This window comes from Carica papaya, chromosome 3, assembly GCF_054855325.1.
Source record: "Carica papaya isolate Zhongbai chromosome 3, ASM5485532v1, whole genome shotgun sequence".
Taxonomy (NCBI): domain Eukaryota; kingdom Viridiplantae; phylum Streptophyta; class Magnoliopsida; order Brassicales; family Caricaceae; genus Carica; species Carica papaya.
Window position 1 is genome coordinate 26,171,541 of NC_142311.1, and position 19,408 is coordinate 26,190,948.

Below are 19,408 nucleotides of genomic sequence, written 5' to 3' on the forward strand. Positions count from 1 at the left end.
TTATACGTACACACCCACACACACACACATATAATATAAAGAATGTACAAGGAATGATGAGATGATGAATTACAACAGATACGGCGTATTAATCTGCAGATCACGAATGAGTCAGATACCCATCAAGAACATTCTAATCTATAAAATAAAAGGAATTAGGTTTATGCACACATATCCACTATTTTTTCAGAATATATATACATATATAAAACGCATATTGTATCTAAATATATATATATATATATATAAATAAATCTATCATCAAATGTGGGGGACAGCAAGAACACACTAGTGGGTGTACCGAGTGAGTGAGTGTAAGTGCATGTGAGTTCATGCTACTTGTGCGGGCGCTCTCCGTTCATACGTTGAAACCAACAAATGGGATTTTGTTGTTCCTCATCCCACTTTGATCTCTTTTCACCAAATTTAACGCGCTTTTGTATCTCAATCCCATCCTTATAAATACCCTCCCTCCCCTAACCAGTTTAATCCATACTTCCAACCATGGGAACCTACAAAGTATACGGTCTCATTTTCTCTGTATTTTTATGTTTAACTTTGAGTTATAGCAAACGAGTTCTCCTCACTTATGAAGGAGCTGGCTATGGAGTTGGACATGGCGGTGGTGCAGGAGAAGGATACGGTGCTGGTGCTGGTGGTATTGGAGGTTATGGTGGCGGAGGAGGCAAAGGTGGAGGTGGTGGTGGTGGATATGCAGGTGTAGGAGACCATGGTGCTGGTGGTTATGGAGGTGGTGCTGGTGGTGGAGAAGGTGGTGGCGCTGGATATGGAGGTGTAGCTGGACATGGTGGTGGTGGTGGAGGTGGTAATGGAGGTGGTGGTGGAGGTGGAATTGGAGGTGGAGATGTCGGATATGGGGCAGGTGGAGGTGCCGGTTCAGGATATGGTGGTGGTGGTGGGGGAGAACATAGTGGTGGTGGTGGTGGGGGAAGTGGAGGAGGTGCTGGTGGTGGTTATGCTGGTGGAGCTGGCGGTGGCCATGCCGGTGGTTATGGTGCGGGGCAAGGAGGTGGTTCCGGAGGTGGATATGGTGGCGGTGGCATTGGACATGGAGGAGGTGGAGGAGGAGGAAGTGGTGGTGGTGGAGGTGGGGGAGCAGGGTATGGACCTGGAGCAGGACATGGAGGTGGATATGGTAGTGGTGGAGGATATGGTGAAGGTGCTGGTGCTGGTGCTGGTGGAGGTCCTTATGGTGGTGGTGGAGGCCCCTATGGTGGTGGTGGGGGCGGTGGATCTGGTGGTGGAGGCGGTGGCGGATATGGACATGAAGTTGGATATGGTAGTGGTGGCGGCGGTGGTGCAGGAGGTGGTTATGGTGGTGGTTACGCCCCTTAGAAAAATTAAAAAAAAAAAAAAAAAAAAAAAAGGAAGAAAGGTATTTGGTGGGATATAATATCGTACGACTTTAAACCATCAAAAGAAAATAAAGAAAACATATGAAAAATTAAACCAATGCAAATTAATGCATGATTAAGTTGTAATATATATGATATTTAATATTACTTCCTTTCCTTAATAAATTTATGGGATATGAAGCACCAACAAGAATTAAGGAGAAATTAATGCGCCATTGAACTATAACATATATGTATATATTTATTTACAACTATCGATTATGTGGGTGATAATGGTAGTATTGCATCTAACTAAATTATATATTTACAACATAATTTTATCATTAATATAATATTGCAAGTTATTTGGTGTTGTATCAAGCACTTTATATTTTTAACTCATAAAGTGTTCATCTAATATTTTTGTCATACTCTAATTATGTCGTGTTTGTCATTAACGACAATGACCAAGAATGTTAATATTTATATATATATATTTTTTAATTTTTATTGTATATTTTTATTTTATTAAAAACAATAAAAAAAAACAGAAAACATATAAAACAAGAAAGAAACAAATGACAAATTATTAAATAATTACTTAAAAAGTATAATACTTATTATAGTTTGGTCCTTAATATTTTTTATTATGATTTCTTTCTAATTTTTTTTTACTTCTCTTAAATACTCAATTTCTTTTTATTTTCTAACATAGAAGTTCAAATCAGTTAATCTATGACAATTTTTTTTTGCAATAATTTACTTTTTTTCTTGTAATAATTTTCTCTTTCACGTATTTTGATTTCCAATCCAAATAATTAGTTAATTACGGATGCATTAGATTACATCTAATTTTGTTTTTAATAAAACTTATAAAAATATTTAAAATTATAATTATTTTTTTTAAAAATTTTGTTTTAATCTTGTGTTACCATTCTACCATTGAAACCTCCAAAATAAAATATCTTAAATCACCATTTTAGAACTCTCTTGTCAAAACACTCTCCTATTTCATTAATCTTCTCAAAATTCTTATTCCCTGATTCTCTTTAGTGTTTTTTATTGGACACTTTTTTTTTTTTTTTTTTTTTAATTAAAATAGAATTATTTTCCAAATCACAATAATAATATATCAAAGAAATAAAGAGATAAATGGTATATATATATATATATCACTAATAGTTTTCGACAACAAAAAAAAAAAAGAAAAAGTTAATCAAAACAGTCTTCTACTCATTTGATGAATACAAAAATGAGAAACTCTCCTCATCCATTGATTTCATCAGAAAGCATAAAGAACTTATAACTTATGGTGAATTTTAGAATATGCATTTAACTCGGGACGATAATAAAATATAAATATATTGTGATAAAAACTGGAGAAAAGTTTGTTTCGTTACATACTAAATATATAAAAATAATTAATATTTTAAGAATTAAACAAGAATAAAATAGGAAAAAAAAAAAAAAAAAAAAAAAAATCATAAGCAAACACTCGTTTGGCCATTCAATTCTCACACAGTCTCCAATAGGCCCATGAGGGGTTAATGGGTTAAAAAGGCTTGTGCCTTTTGACAATTAATTGACAAATAAACCCCAATGAAATTCAGCCTTCCATTTTAACATATTTGAATTGCTTTCTTCATGCTTCAATACATATATATATATATATGTACACACACACACACACACACACATATATATATATATATATATATCGTGTATCCGTGTATAAGACCAAAAAAAGGGGTTCAAATTAGACAATGTTAATTACAATATAAAATCAGAAATTAGGGGATAGTGAAGCAGCGGCAGACATAGATAAGCAACTTTGTGGGTTGAATTAGTTTTACGGGTTGAACTAATTGACAAGCTCGCCAGAAAGTCGCCGGAAAGACTGCGGAAGAACCAGAAATGGAACCCGCTAGATCATCGGGTATTGTGAACAAAGGGTACTAGAGGAAGAAAAGCGTTATGAACATCCATATGATGCAACTCCCAGTTCTTTACAGATGCAATAGCTAAAAAAACTCGTACAGTCACCATCTTGGCTATTGGAGAAAAAGTATCAGTGTAGTCAATCCCTTCAAGTTGATGGTTTCCAAAGATCACTAGACGAGCTTTGTAGCGTTCGATAGTGCCATCAGAGTTATGTTTAATTTTGTAAACCCATTTACATCCAAGAGCTTTTTTAGTAGGAGGCAAGTTTTCAATCACCCATGTTCCATTATTCTCCAAGGCTTGAATTTCACATTGCATAACATTTCTCCATCGCTCATCTTTCACAGCTTCGAAGAAGGTTAATGGTTGATGGTCTGTAGCCAAAATTTCTATGTCGCAAGGAAATTTTTTCACAACTCACATAGTGTGCTATAGGATAGGGTGTACCTGAAAGATGCTGCGGTTTGGATGAAAGACAAGATGGACTCAATTTTTGGATTGTATGAGTAACAAAATCACCCAGACGAACTGACGATTGCTTTTGACAATGTCTACGCATTCCTCCCGTCCTGCGTCTTCAACTGAGACTATTTGAGTTACTGTATCAGTCCTATTCTCTTGCGATGTTTGCTCTTGTTCATGAGTGAGTGTAGGTTAAACTGATTCTGCTATGCCCCCCCTTGCTACAACCTCATCATCATCATCAAATGCAGTATTCATAGAAATCTATTTTTCAATATCATTATTCGAACTCAAAACTGTAGAGGCAAAAGGGAACTCGTTCTCATAAAAATCAACGTCGCGTGAAATAATGTACTTTTAAGTTTCTAAATCATACAACTTCCATCCCTTCTTCCCATAAAGGTATCCCACCAAGATGCATCGTCGACTTCGACTTGGAAACTTATCTGTCATATTTCCTTAATTGTGTGCATAACATAAGGATCCAAATATTCTCAGGTGCTCATAGACCATTTAGAATGAAGGATGGAATGCGATTAATCAAATACCCAGCCGTTAAAATGCATTCTCCCCAAAAATCAATTGGAAGGTGACCCTGAAAATGCAAAGCACGTGCTACATTTAATATGTGATGATGTTTCCGTTCTACTCTTCCATTTTGTTGTGGCTTTCCAGTACAAGAGGTTTGGAAAATGATGCCATATTCAAGAAAGTAGTTTTTCAAGCAAATGAACTCTGTTCCATTATCACTTTTCACAATTTTAACTTGTTTGTTGAACTATCTTGCAATTATAGAAAAAAAATTCTTCAGAGTTTAGAGCATTTCTTTCTTATCTAATAGCAAAAATATCCATACACCATGAGAATAATCATCAACTATAATTAAGAAATATGAAGCACCATAAGAGAAGGGAGTTCTATATGGGCCCCATAAATCACAATGAATCAGTTCAAAAACATCAGAAGCTCTATGATCATTGAGAGGAAATGTATTTCTTGTTTGTTTTGCGCGTTGACATACATCACAGCTTTTATTCAGAATATCACTTCCATTGCTAAAATCTACTATTAGAATTAACTTAGTCACTTTCAGAGAAGGATGACCCAATCTCTTGTGCCAAAGATCGAGAGAGTTCACACCTTCCACCTTCATGGCTTTTATGCGCGATATGTTCTGGAAATAATAGAGTCCATCTCTTAGTTCACCCATACCAATCATCATCTTCAAAGTGCGGTCCTGAATGACACATAAGTTGTTAATGAATAGAACAACGCAATTTGAAGAATCAATCAATTGCGACACAGAAATTAAATTGTAATTAAACCAGTCACATAAAGAACATTTTTTAGAGAAATATTCTCATCAAGTTTGACTGAACCCTCTCTAATAGCTGCAGTACTGCTTCTATCTAGTAGTCCAACGGGACATCTTGCAATTTCTCATGTGTAATATAAAGTTTTCAAATTACCTGTCATATGATTGGATGTTTCTGGGTCAATTATCCAAGGAATATCGATATGCTTACCAGTCATCTTCTCATTCACATATGGCTTTTTATTGTTCAACATCTGTAATAAGGTTTGCCACTGCTTATTATTCAGCCCAATAGTCCCCTTTCTTTCTTCATCAGGTGCTAATGTTGCTAAAGAACTTCCTCCTACAGTTTGGACAACATTGGCACGCGAAGCACCACCACGTCCTCGGCCTCCACCTGTACCGATTTTCTGTTGTTGCTGTTGTCCTCTGCCACGATTGCCCATTTTCCCATCACCACGAGGTCGATCACCCCACAAATCTGGAAAGCCAATAAGCTGGAAACAATTATCTGACTCATGGCTAGTGCGCTTACAATTAGAACAGATCATGTTCTTGTCCTTTCCTTCGCTACGACCACAGTAGGTAGCCGTACCTTGAACTACAAAAGCCATGACATCACTTCGTTCTTCTTTTCCACGAGCTATTATCTTCATTCTTTCTTCTTGCACTAATGTTGCGTAAACTCTGTTTAGACTTGGCAATGGGTCTTGAGCAAGAATATTAGATCTCACTGTACCATATATCGTCTCATCCAATCCCATGAGAAACAAGTGCATCTTTTCTTCTTCTCGTTTCTTTTCTAGAACAGACCCGAGATCACACGTGCACTTTCCACGCTTGCAGGTCGGTATTTGGTCAAAATTACCAAGTTCTTCCCATAATTTCTTCAATTTTCCATAGTAGTCCACAATGGCCAAACCCTTCTGTTTACATTTAGCAAGTTCAGCCTTCAATTGTTGTATCCTTGAGCCATTGGCTACTGAAAAACATTCTCTAATATCTATCCACAAATCTTGAGCCACTTCCATATGCGATATGATTGAGCGAAGAGTGGACTCAATGGTATTCCTAATCCAGGAAACCAACAGCGAGTTAATGGTCCACCAATCTTCAAGATCTGGGGATTCCTCATCTGGTTGTTTGATTGTTCCGTCGATAAAACCAAACTTCTTTCTTGCTCTCAAGGCTGTCCTCATAGACCGAGCCCATTCATCATAGTTGTCGCCTTTTAACTGTACATGTGTTATCACAATTCTAGGATTATCATTAGATATTATGTCGTATGGAGAGATTGTTTTTCTTTGGTTCATCCCATCACCAGATATGCTTGCTTTGCTATTATCTCCGGCCATGATTACAGTTCTTCTAAGACTTTATGGTTATGCCTCAACCTAGGACCTGTGGGTTATGTTTGCTGCTTAATATCTAGCCATGGAGGTGGAAACAGAGGTTCCTTCTGAGCAGCCAAAGAAGAAAATGTTCAAGAAGTTCAGTTTCAGAGGTGCTGATTTGGATGCTCTATTGGACACGTCCACTGATGAGCTTGTCAAGCTCTTTCATGCGCGAGCTCGCAGAAGGTTTCAACGAGGTTTGAAGCGGAAGCTCCTTACTCTGATACCATGCTAAAACACAAAGAATATAATAAGTAAAAGTTGAGAGAAGACCTCTGCTTTATCACTGCAAAACTCATCAATATATACAAGAGTGTGAACCAAAAGAAACCCTACTTTCCTAATAAAAAATCCTGAGATTAAGCCTATAATTCCTACAATCAATCTTATACACAAAATATATTATTTATTATATTTATAACTTCCTATATTTAGTATCCAATATGTGCACATTTGTGCTAAACAAATTACACGAAAATAATATATGTATATATATACATATATTATTTTAAACTAAATTAAAAAGAAAGCATAGTGAATACTAATTAAACTAAATTATTTTAAAAAATAAATTCACATAGATTTTTTTTTTATAAATAGAATTATTGTAGCAGCCCCGGTAATTCATAATGAAAATTATATTATAAATATCAAATGCGGAAGCGAAGACAAAATTGATTAACATCCCTTACACTAAAACCAAAAACGTGTTCACAAAATATAAAAGATTAAACTACCTAAAGGGGAAACTTGAAAGTAAAAACTACGAATGTGACTATGAAGTCCTTAGGCGTCCCCTTCGTCGTCCTCCTGCGGAACCGGCTCGGGAACGATGTCCTCTTAATCTGAAATGATTAAATAAGGAATGAGCTACACTAGCCCAGTAAAGACATCACGATATCTCACCGTCACGGAGGTAAAGGTGGGTAGAAAACACAAAAGACCAATGGAGCATGATTTACGACAAATCCTTTTATTAATAATAAAACCTTTACCATCCACTTACCTCGGTGGAATTTATAAAACAATATACGAAAGCAATAACATTATCATAATCATGGAATCATATAAACTGTAAAACATAACACTTATCATGCCTTTTGTAATTCAATCATTATACAACATATCTTTTCCTTATTTACCAGCCTACTAGTATCCGTGGGGGTCCATAGGGGTCTCGCTACCCGTTAACCTTTAACATTCGTCATCGGATTCCAGGGCCGTCCCCATACCCCATCCGGTATGGGCCCCAAAACCATAAACCTCAATACCCCGTCCGGTATGAGGGTGAAACGGGCCGTCCCCATACCCCGTCCGGCATGAGCGCCAAAACCATAAACCTCAATACCCCGTCCGGTATGAGGGTGAAACGGGCCGTCCCCATACCCCGTCCGGTATGGGCGCCAAAACCATAAACCTCAATACCCCGTCCGGTATGAGGGTGAAACGGGCCGTCCCCATACCCCATCCGGTATGGGCGCCAAAACACACAAGATCTCCATACCCCGTCCGGTATGGGAGATCACAATCCCGGTAGGGTTCCCTACGGACCCGGTCCGTCCACTATCTCCCAGGATATCTAGTCGGGCTGAACACATTATACAATTTCCATTCACATAATCTTTCATTCTCCTTTTTCCTCAGTCAGCATTATCAATCACATACAAACAAGCAAAACGATAATTTATGCCAAACAGACAACATATAGCACCAATATCCCAGTCATTCAATCCATAATCAATAAAACAGTAAAATATGCACACGAAACTATAAAATGAAAACATCGAACCTCATGCTGTATTCAAAACTGTAAAACAGGCCAAATAACAGTTAACCGATAAACACACTAGACTCGGGCTCCATTAGCGACCTTAAGCAATTTCACACATTCGTTGATTCATGAAATACCGTTTTATCATTTATTGGACTTTAAAACCGTGATAGGAAATAGGGTGAGGGGTCCTTACTCGTTTCGGGGTCCGAACACGGCTTCACAGTGCGCTTGCAGGCTGTCCCTAATTTTTCCTGAATTTTCCTCGGGGAACTGAAACGCACTACTGGTACCTGCACGTGTTCTAAAAAAATCCCAAATTAGGCCCAGGGCCCCTTTCGGCCCAAATCGCAACTCCGGCACGGCGGCTCCGCCGTGCTCCGGCAAAGGCGCCGCCGCTGGTGGCGGCGATTCGCCTTGGGTTGGCTGTTTTCGGCCGTTTTCGGCCGAATTTGGCCACACTCGCATCGGTCCCTGCGAGAAAACAACCCTAGGGCCCTCGGGGGGCCAAAAAATCACGAAAAAACGGAGCTTACCGGCGGTGGCGCTCTCGGGTGCAGCGGCTCTCCGATGAGGTTCGTGTTTTGGTGATTCGGCTCCGGTCAACCTGTAGAGAAACGAGTGGTGATCACGGTGATATAAAAATTGCATCAAACGGAGGCCGGGAAGGGCCTCATCAGAGGCAAAAACAGAGAAGGGCGCGGCGGCGCCGCTGGGCTTCCGCCGTGCATTCCGGCCGTTTGGCCGGGATTTTGGCTCCGATTTGGCCACAGGAGGAATCATCGTGGAAAAACGAGTCGGGGGTACGAAATTTACCTCGATCGGCGGTCGGAAGTTCCTCCGGTGCGGCGGCGGGTGGCGGCGGCCGACTTCTGGTTCGTCTTCTCCGGCGAGCGGTAGGCGGCTAGGGTTTGTGGTCTGGTGTGGGGGTTCTATTTATAACCCCTTGCCTTTTGATCTCAGCCGTCCATTTTGTTTTAATCTGGACCGTCCGATCGCGCCCACGCGGATCGCCAACGTGGCCCTTTTTGGAACGACGTGGTTTTGCCACGTGGCAGGTCTCGGTTGGCCGGGATTGCTGACCGGGCCTGCTGACGTGGCTGCCGACGTGGCTTTTTTTTTTTCTTTCTTTTTTTCTTCCCGGTCCGGGCGCTAGAACTCTCCCCCCCATAAAGAAATTTGGTCCCCAAATTTGCCTCATTACTCTTGATCAAACAGATGGGGATATTGGGCCCTAAATTCTGATTCCAGTTCCCAAGTCGCCTCCCTGGGCGTGTGGTTCTGCCACATGACTTTTACGAATGATATTTCCCGGTTGCGGAGTATTCTGCTTTCTCGGTCCGTGATACTGACCGATACTTCTTCATAAGACAAGTCCTCTCGGAGTGGAAGCGGTTCGTGAGCCAAGACATGAGGAGGGTCCGGATTGTACTTACGTAGCATAGATACATGAAACACATTATGAACCCGGGAGAGCTCAGGAGGCAGTGCAAGTCTGTAGGCAATGGTACCAATCTTGTCTAAGATTTCAAAGGGTCCAATATATATGAGGTTTAATTTTCCCCTCCTGCCGAACCTACTAATTCCCTTGAAGGGGGTGACTTTAAGAAATACCCGGTCGCCTTTCTCAAAGGCCAGGTCTCTTCTCCAGGTATCGGCATAACTCTTCTGCCTATTCTGAGCTATCTGGATGTTCTTCTTGATCTTAACTATCTTGGACGTGGTTTCTTCTACCAAATTCGGGCCAAACAATCTTCTATCGCCCACTTCCTCCCAACAGATCGGCGACCTGCACGGACGCCCGTATAGCGCCTCGTATGGGGCCATGCCGATGCTTGCTTGGTAACTGTTGTTGTAAGCAAACTCTATCAGGGGTAGGTGGTCGTCACAATGGCCCCCGGAGTCAAGGACACAAACTCGGAGCATATCCTCCAGCGTACGAATTGTCCTCTCTGATTGTCCATCGGTTTGGGGGTGGAAAGCAGTACTAAGAGACAGCTTTGTTCCCATAGCTTGCTGGAAACTATTCCAAAACCGAGAAGTGAATCTGGGATCCCTGTCGGATACCACTGTTACTGGAACTCCATGCAGTCTGACTACCTCCCGGATATACATTCTTGCCAACTTGTCCAAGGGATCAGTCATTCTGATGGCCAGGAAGTGGGAACACTTAGTGAGTCGGTCAACAATTACCCATATAGCATCATGTCCCGATCGTGCCTTGGGTAGTCCCGATACGAAGTCCATGGTGATATGTTCCCACTTCCATTCTGGAATCGGTAAAGGCTGAAGTAACCCGCCCGGGCGTTGATGTTCTGCTTTGACCTGCTGACATACCAAGCACTTAGATACAAAGTCGGCTATATCTCTCTTCATCCCATTCCACCAGAACCGAGGTCGCATAGTTTGGTACATTTTCGTACTTCCTGGATGCATGGCGAACCTTGAACTATGGGACTCTGTCATGATGTCTCTTCTTAACTCACTGTCGTCTGGGACACACACTCTGTCCCTGAAACGAATTAATCCGTCGGCGGAGATCTGAAATTCTGAGCTCACTCCCTGTTCTGCACTCTTCTTGCGGGTTACTAGGGCGGGGTCGGCTGACTGGGCTTCCTTTATTCTTTGGATTAACTCGGGTTGGACTGCTAGGTGGCCCAAACATGTGACTCTCTTCAGGTCTCGCAGGCGAACCTGTTGTGTAGCCCCAATGGACCTACATTCTGAAACCATCAGATGGGCTGGGTGCCTGCACTTTTCCTGCTGAAGGCATCGGCCACCACGTTGCCCTTACTTGGATGGTATAGGATGTCACAATCATAGTCCTTGAGGAGCTCCATCCACCTTCTCTGACGCATGTTGAGATCCTTCTGGGTGAAGATATGCTTCAAACTCTTATGATCGGTGTAGATCTGAAAGGTCTCTCCATACAAATAATGGCGCCAGGTTTTCAAGGCGTGTATGATGGCGGCAAGCTCCAAGTGATGGGTATGATAGTTCTTCTCATGATTCTTTAGCTGTCTAGATCCATATGCTATAACCTTTCCATGCTGCATTAGGACACAACCCAGGCCCAGATAGGAGGCATCACTATAAACTGTGTACCCTCCTGATCCACTCGGTAGAGCCAGCACTGGTGCAGTAGTCAGTCGCTTCTTCAACTCTGAAAAACTCCTCTCACAGTTCTCATTCCATTCAAACCTTGTATTCTTCTTTGTGAGTCGGGTTAGAGGAGCTGCTAGACTAGAGAACCCTTCGACAAACCGGCGGTAATAACCTGCCATCCCTAGGAAACTGCAAATTTCCTTAACTGTTGTCAGCCTTTCCCAACTAAGTACCGCTTCAACCTTTTCGGGGTTCACCGACACCCCTTCCTTCGATATAACATGTCCTAGGAAGGCGGTTTGTTCGAGCCAAAACCCACACTTGCTCAACTTCGCATACAACTTCTTTTCCCTGAGTACCTGTAGGACTTGGGCAAGATGATGAGCATGTTCTTCCCTACTTTTTGAGTAGACTAAGATATCATCGATGAACACGATGACAAATTGGTCCAAGAATTCTCTGAAGATTCTGTTCATTAGATCCATAAAGATGGCCGGGGCGTTGGTTAGCCCAAACGGCATAACCAGGAACTCATAGTGTCCGTACCTGGTTCGGAATGCCGTCTTGGGGATGTCTTCTGCTCTCACTTTTACCTGATGGTAACCTGATCGTAGATCTATTTTAGAAAAGACCTGTGCACCCTGCAACTGATCGAAAAGGTCATCAATCCGGGGAAGAGGGTACTTGTTCTTAATTGTTACCTTGTTTTTCCTTCTATAATCAATACACAGTCTCAACGTTCCATCCCCTTTCTTTGCAAAAGTAACCCCGGCACCCCATGGGGAAATGCTGTGTCTAATGAAGCCACTGTTTTGCAGCTCAGTGATTTGTTTCCTTAGCTCTTCCATCTCGATGCGGCTCATTTGGTAAGGAGCTACCGAGATGGGCTGGGTTCCTGGCTGTAAGTCTATGGTGAACTCGACCTCTCTGTCCCCTGGTAGACCGGGCAGTTCATCCGGAAATACGTCTGGAAAGTCTCGGACTACTGGAATCTCTTGGATACAAACTTCTTTCTTGGGTTTACCTAGTTAGGGAAAATACAATATCAAGGCACTGGGCATTAAGAAGAAAAGAATTTGTCATTAGGGAAAATCAGTACCGAATAATTTTATTAACTTGTAAATGGCTCCTCGTTGGGAGGATTAAATACAATCTTTTTATTAAAGCAGTCTATGGTGGCGTGATACGCCGCTAGCCAATCCATTCCTAGGATTACATCAAAATCCCCTGTGTCTAACCCTATCAGGTCTACCATCAATTTCTTATCTGCTATCTCCACGGCACATGCCCTGTAGACAACCTCTCCTAGCAATGTCTCCCCCCCAGCGGTAGATACAAATAATAATGAATCAAGTCTATCAAGTGATACACAAATTTTGGAAGCAAGAACATGTGAAATAAAAGAATGTGATGCACCAGTATCAAACAAAATATGAGCAATGTGGCCAGAGATAGTATACATACCATGTACCACGTCCGGGTCTGCGTCGACATCCTTCTGGGTAAGGTTGTAAACTCTACCCAGGATTGGAAACCTCCCTTGATTCTGGTTCCTAGGGCACTCCCTCGCATAGTGCTGGGCACTGCCGCATATGAGACAGGTGTTGTTGAGGCGGTAGCAGGGTCGGTCCCCATGATCCCTGCCGCAGTACTGGCAGATCTTCCCACGTGCTGCCCCCAAGACCAATGGAGCATGATTTACGACAAATCCTTTTATTAATAATAAAATCTTTACCATCCACTTACCTCGGTGGAATTTATAAAACAATATACGAAAGCAATAACATTATCATAATCATGGAATCATATAAACTGTAAAACATAACACTTATCACGCCTTTTGTAATTCAATCATTATACAACATATCTTTTCCTTATTTACCAGCCTACTAGTATCCGTGTGGGTCCATAGGGGTCCCGCTACCCGTTAACCTTTAACATTCGTCATCGGATTCCAGGGCCGTCCCCATACCCCGTCCGGTATGAGCGCCAAAACCATAAACCTCAATACCCCGTCCGGTATGAGGGTGAAACGGGCCGTCCCCATACCCCGTCCGGCATGGGCGCCAAAACCATAAACCTCAATACCCCGTCCGGTATGAGGGTGAAACGGGCCGTCCCCATACCCCGTCCGGTATGGGCGCCAAAACCATAAATCTCAATACCCCGTCCGGTATGAGGGTGAAACGGGCCGTCCCCATACCCTGTCCGATATGGGCGCCAAAACACACAAGATCTCCATACCCCGTCCGGTATGGGAGATCACAATCCCGGTAGGGTTCCCTATGGACCCGATCCGTCCACCATCTCCCAGGATATCTAGTCGGGCTGAACACATTATACAATTTTCATTCACATAATCTTTCATTCTCCTTTTCCCTCAGTCAGCATTATCAATCACATACAAACAAGCAAAACGATAATTTATGCCAAACAGACAACATATAGCACCAATATCCCGGTCATTCAATCCATAATCAATAAAACAGTAAAATATGCACACGAAACTATAAAATGAAAACATCGAACCTCATGCTGTATTCAAAACTGTAAAACAGGCCAAATAACAGTTAACCGACAAACACACTAGACTCGGGCTCCATTAGCGACCTTAAGCAATTTCACACATTTGTTGATTCATGAAATACCGTTTTATCATTTATTGGACTTTAAAACCGTGATAGGAAATAGGGTGAGGGGTCCTTACTCGTTTCGGGGTCCGAACACGGCTTCACAGTGCGCTTGCAGGCTATCCCTAATTTTTCATGAATTTTCCTCGGGGAACTGAAACGCACTACTGCTACCTGCACGTGTTCCAAAAAAATCCCAAATTAGGCCCAGGGCCCTTTCGGCCCAAATCGCAACTCCGGCACGGCGGCTCCACCGTGCTCCGGCAAAGGCGCCGCTGCTGGCAGCGGTGATTCACCTCGGGTTGGCTGTTTTCGACCGTTTCTGACCGAATTCGGCCACACTCGCATCGGTCCCTGTGAGAAAACAACCCTAGGGCCCTCGGGGGGCCAAAAAATCACGGAAAAACGGAGCTTACCGGCGGTGGCGCTCTCGGGTGCGACGGCTCTCCGGCGAGGTTCGTGTTTTGGTGATTCGGCTCCGGTCAACCTGTAGAGAAAAGAGTGGTGATCACGGTGATATAAAAATTGCATCAAACGGAGGCCGGGAAGGGCCTCATCGGAGGCAAAAACAGAGAAGGGCGCGGCGGTGCCGCTGGGCTTCCGCCGTGCATTCCGGCCGTTTGGCCGGGATTTTGGCTCCGATTTGGCCACAGGAGGAATCAGCGTGGAGAAACGAGTCGGGGGTACGAAATTTACCTCGATCGGTTGTCGGAAGTTCCTCCGGTGCGGCGGCGGGTGGCGGCGGCCGGTTTCTGGTTCGTCTTCTCCGGCGAGCGGCAGGCGGCTAGGGTTTGTGGTCTGGTGTGGGGGTTCTATTTATAACCCCTTGCCTTTTGATCTCAGCCGTCCATTTTGTTTTAATCTGGGCCGTCCGTTTTTGATTAAATCTGGGCCGTTCGTGCGTTTAAATCTGGGCCGTCCGATCGCACGCTTGATCTGGGCCGTCCGATCGCGCCCACGTGGATCGCCAACATGGCCCTTTTTGGAACGACGTGGTTTTACCACGTGGTAGGTCTCGGTTGGCCGGGACTGCTGACCGGGCCTGCTGACGTGGCTGCCGACGTGGCTTTTTTTTTTTTTTTTCTTTTTTTCTTCCCGGTCCGGGCGCTACAATTATTTTTCAAATCATAATTATATCAAACAAATAAAGAGGTAAATGGTATATATACCACTGAGATAACTTCCAAATTTTTGCTTCTCATTCTTTCCATTCCTTTGATACAAAAGTAAGTCAATTCCAAAAATCTCATGCTCATTTCTTTAAGAAATCTTTCAATCTCATCTGTTGATTTTATCAAAAAGTTTAGAGAGTTTATAACTTTGGATGAATTTAGAATATATATTTTACTTGGACAATAATAAACTAATTCCTTGTTTTATTAATTCTTTTAGAATATACTTTTATTATGTACAATACCAATACAATTTGTTCATGCTTCCATTAATGACAAAAATACATGATTTACATGGTTTACCCAAAGGAACAAATTTAATTAAAATATAAAGCATTATAGGGCACTTGCTAGCTTCTATATTTATTAATGATAATCATACATATACTTTTTTTTTTTAAAAAAAAGAGTTAAGATTATTTGATGTTAGTATACATGAGTACTTAGTGTTAGGTTTTCTAAATATTCTAATTTACTTTGTGTAAATTAATGTAATTTTAAAATTAATTTAGAGAATTTCAATTTAATTCTTCCAAACCAATCAATTAACAAATAAATTCCAATGACAACAAATGAACAATCACAAAAATACAAAAACACACAAAATTTACGTAAAAAATCTTCTAGTGTAGAAGAAAAAATCACGTAACAAGTTCTAAATCAAATATACTATTACAGAAATCAAATACACAATGTTTTAGAGAAATATATAAAATCTTCTAACCAAATTTACTCTCTCATGAATGATCACACCAAAATAATTAGAGATAATAATTTTCCAACAAATTGATTCAAAAATTAACAAAGAAAACCTAACAATCTTTCCCAACAAACCCTGTCTTGATTTCTGTGTAGATATCTAAACAATCATTTCTTTTATGTCTTGGGAATTGTGCGCAGAGAATGAAAAAATATGAATTTTTTTCTTTCATTTTCCTTAAAAAAACAACAAATCAAGCCTTTCTCCCCTCCTCGATCTGCTTGCGTGAGAGTGAGAGAGAACCCAAAATTTTATGCTTTTGTGGTGTTGCTTTTTCTACCTTTTTTTTTCACTCTCGGGCAAGATATATATAAGAGGAAATTATAGCCCTAGTTTTTTTTTTATTTTTTATTTTTAAATTACTAATTTTCCCTTGTGAGCGAGACACATAACCAACAATCTTCCCCTCTAGTCCATGAGAAGATGTCCACCCTACATTATTCAATGTTCAATCAGTCATGCCTTCTTGGTACAAGACTGATTCTTGTCACAAATTACTACCATAATCAACATGTCAGCTAAATTTTTATCAGTGTGAAATTTTTTTAATAATATATCTTTATTATTTACCACATCTCATATTCAATGGTATCTCACATCAATATCCTTAGTTCAATAATGATATGTGACATTTTTACTTAAACGTAAAACACTTTAACTATCATAATTCATCATATACTCATATTGTTTCAAACTAAACTCTTCAATAAATCTTTTCATCTATAGCATTTCTTTACCTCCTTCAGTCAAATGTATATATTTTGTCTCAGTTGTAAAGAAGGTAACAAATTTTTGCAACATAAATTGTATGATACAACTCCCTTTACAAAAGTAAACACATACCCTGAAGTAGACTTTTTGTTATCAAGGTCACCGGTCATATCTGTATATGCATATTCATCTAGAATTGGTTCTAAGCTTCCAAAACATAAGTACATCTTAGAAGTACCACTAAAATATCTGAAAAATCTATTTTATTACTTTCCAATGACTCTTACTAGGATTAAAAAGAAACTTGTTTACTAAACCAACAACATGAACAATATCTGTTCGGCTGCAAATCATAACATACATCAAACTCTCAACTACAGAAGAGCAAGAAACAATTTACATTTCTTCTTTTTCTTTTTTAGTAGAAGGACATAATTTCTTACAAGTGTGAAGTGATTAACAAGTATTGTTTTAACTAACTTAGCATTTTTCATATAAAATCTATTTAGAACCTTCTTAACATACATTTTTTGTGATAATCATAACTTTTTAGCTTTTTTGTCACGAATAGTCTGCATACCCAAAATCTGTCGTGCTGATCCCAAATTTTTCATATCCAAAAAGCCAAACAATTCCTTTTTCAAACCACTAATTTATGTAGTGTCTTATCCTACTATCAACATATCATCGATATAAAACAAAAGAATTACAAAGTTACCATCTAGTAATGTCCTAAAGTACACACAATGATCTGCATTTGTTCTGGTGTAACAATAACTGACAATAAAAGAATCAAATTTCTTGTACCATTGTCCTAGAGTTTGTTTCAACCCATACACACTCTTTTTCAACCCGCAAATCATGTGTTCTTTCCCTTTGACTTTAAATTCCTCTAGTTGATCTACGTTGATCTCTTCTCCTAAATCACCATAAAGGAATGCTATCTTCACATCTAACTGTTTAAGCTTAAGATCTAAACAAGTAGTTAAACCAAGAATTATTAGAATGGAGCTCATCTTCACAATATGAGAAAATGTCTCATCAAAGTTAATTCTTTTCTTCTGATTGAAACTCTGTACTACCAAACAAGCCTTATATTTTACTAACTTCTCACCGTCCATCTTAAGCTTGTATACCTACTTGTTTTTCAAAACTTTTCTATCTTTTGAAAGTTCAACTAACTCTAGTATTATTATTCTTCAAATAACTCATCTCTTCTTGCATTGCTTTCAATCATCGAGTTTTTTTTTATGGTTCTGAACTTCTTGAAAGCTTTTTAGCTCCCCTCTTTTAGTAACTATAATATATTAATATCTAAGATATCTAGTAAAAAGATGATATGTTATAGTTGATCTTCTAAGCTAAAGTTTTTCTGTAACTTGGGATACAAGGGACTGCTTCCCCTGCTCAACATCATCTGGTGCTAACATATCATCAAATCCTTGATCATTATATAACTCTCCCTCATCTGTGACATCTCTGATCGAAGGAAAAACTAGTGCAAGAAGAAAAATATCTTCACTTATAATCTTCTCTAATGTCTCAAAGTCTGATAAGGTCTTGTGTTCACTAAAAATCACATATCTGGACCTGATGACTCTCTTCTTCACTGGATCCCATAATCTGTACCTAAACTCTGTATCTCCATAACCTAGAAAATACGTGGAACTATCCTATCATCAAGCTTTTGTTTCTGCTCCTTAGGAATATGCATAAATATCTTGTAACTAAATACCTTCAAATTAGAATAGCTGACGTTCTTCCCAGAACATATTCTCTGAGGAATATCAAAAGTTAAAAGAGCTGATGGAGATCGATTCATCAAGTAGTAGGCAATCTAAAATGTTTCATCCTAAAATAGTTTTGGTAAATTAACAATTTTCAACATGTATTTGACCTTTTCAAGGAGTGTTATGTTTGTCTTTTAGCTACACCATTATGCTGAAGAGTACTAGACACTCTCTTATCATGTCTAATTTTATGATGTAGGTAGTAATTCTCAAATTCTTTTAAAATGTATTCACTACAATTATCACTGTGAAGACACTTTAAGGAAGTTCCTTTCTCTCTTTCCACCATAACATGAAATTGCTTAAAATACTAAAAAACATGGTCTTTTGTTTTTAACACAAACACTTAAACCTTTCATGAAGCATCATCAATAAAAATAAAAAAATATCTTCTACCTTCTATGGTTTCCACATCAATAGGACCACACAAATAAGAGTAAGCTCATTCATGAACATTATTTTTTTTAGATGAGATAGTAAAAAAAAAATTAATTTTGTTTATTGTAGACATAATAATCACAAGAGTTTAGAGTCATACTTTTGACAAAGGAAATAAGAGACTTCTTTGCCAAAATCTACAATTCTTTCTCACTCATGTGAGCCAACCTCTTATGCCACATGTCTGGTGAAACATCATCTTCACCTGCATTCAGTGCATCTCTAATAGTATTCACTTGAGTCTTGTAAAGTATATGACACAATTTGTCTCTAGCGACTTTGTATGACAATATTTGTCTCTAGCAACCACAATTGAACCTTTAATAAGTTTTCATTTTCTACCACAAAATATCTTGTAATAGTCATCTCAGTCAAAAGAATTAGTAGAAATCATATTAAGACGTAAATTTAGTACATACCGCACCTTCTTCAGAGTCAACATGCAATCAACATTTGTCTGCACACAAATATCACCAATACACACAATATCTGCGTAACTAGTATTACCCATCTTCACTCTGCAAAAATCCCCTGCTCTGGACATAGTAAAGATATCCTCTAGCT

The 19,408-nt window shown here is 39.9% G+C and overlaps 2 protein-coding genes across 3 annotated transcripts; one reads left to right on the top strand and one right to left on the bottom strand.

Annotated features, from left to right (window-relative positions):
- Positions 1-378: 378 nt before the first annotated feature.
- Positions 379-1,580, top strand: LOC110806348 (uncharacterized). Its single transcript, XM_022031162.2, has one exon. The coding sequence runs from the start codon at positions 505-507 to the stop codon at positions 1,354-1,356; it is 852 nt and encodes a 283-aa protein (XP_021886854.2). The 5' UTR covers positions 379-504; the 3' UTR covers positions 1,357-1,580.
- Positions 1,581-4,660: 3,080 nt separating this feature from the next.
- On the bottom strand, positions 4,661-6,756 carry LOC110806350 (uncharacterized). Of its 2 annotated transcripts, none has more exons than XM_022031164.2 (2): positions 5,285-6,756; positions 4,661-4,995 (listed from the first exon to the last, which is right to left on the bottom strand). In XM_022031164.2, the coding sequence occupies exons 1-2, from the start codon at positions 6,426-6,428 to the stop codon at positions 4,961-4,963; spliced, it is 1,179 nt and encodes a 392-aa protein (XP_021886856.1). In that variant the 5' UTR covers positions 6,429-6,756; the 3' UTR covers positions 4,661-4,960. The 2 variants fall into 2 exon arrangements, with proteins under 2 accessions (XP_021886856.1, XP_021886855.1); XM_022031163.2 differs by having other exon boundaries at positions 5,228-6,756.
- Between the last annotated feature and the right edge of the window lie 12,652 nt (positions 6,757-19,408).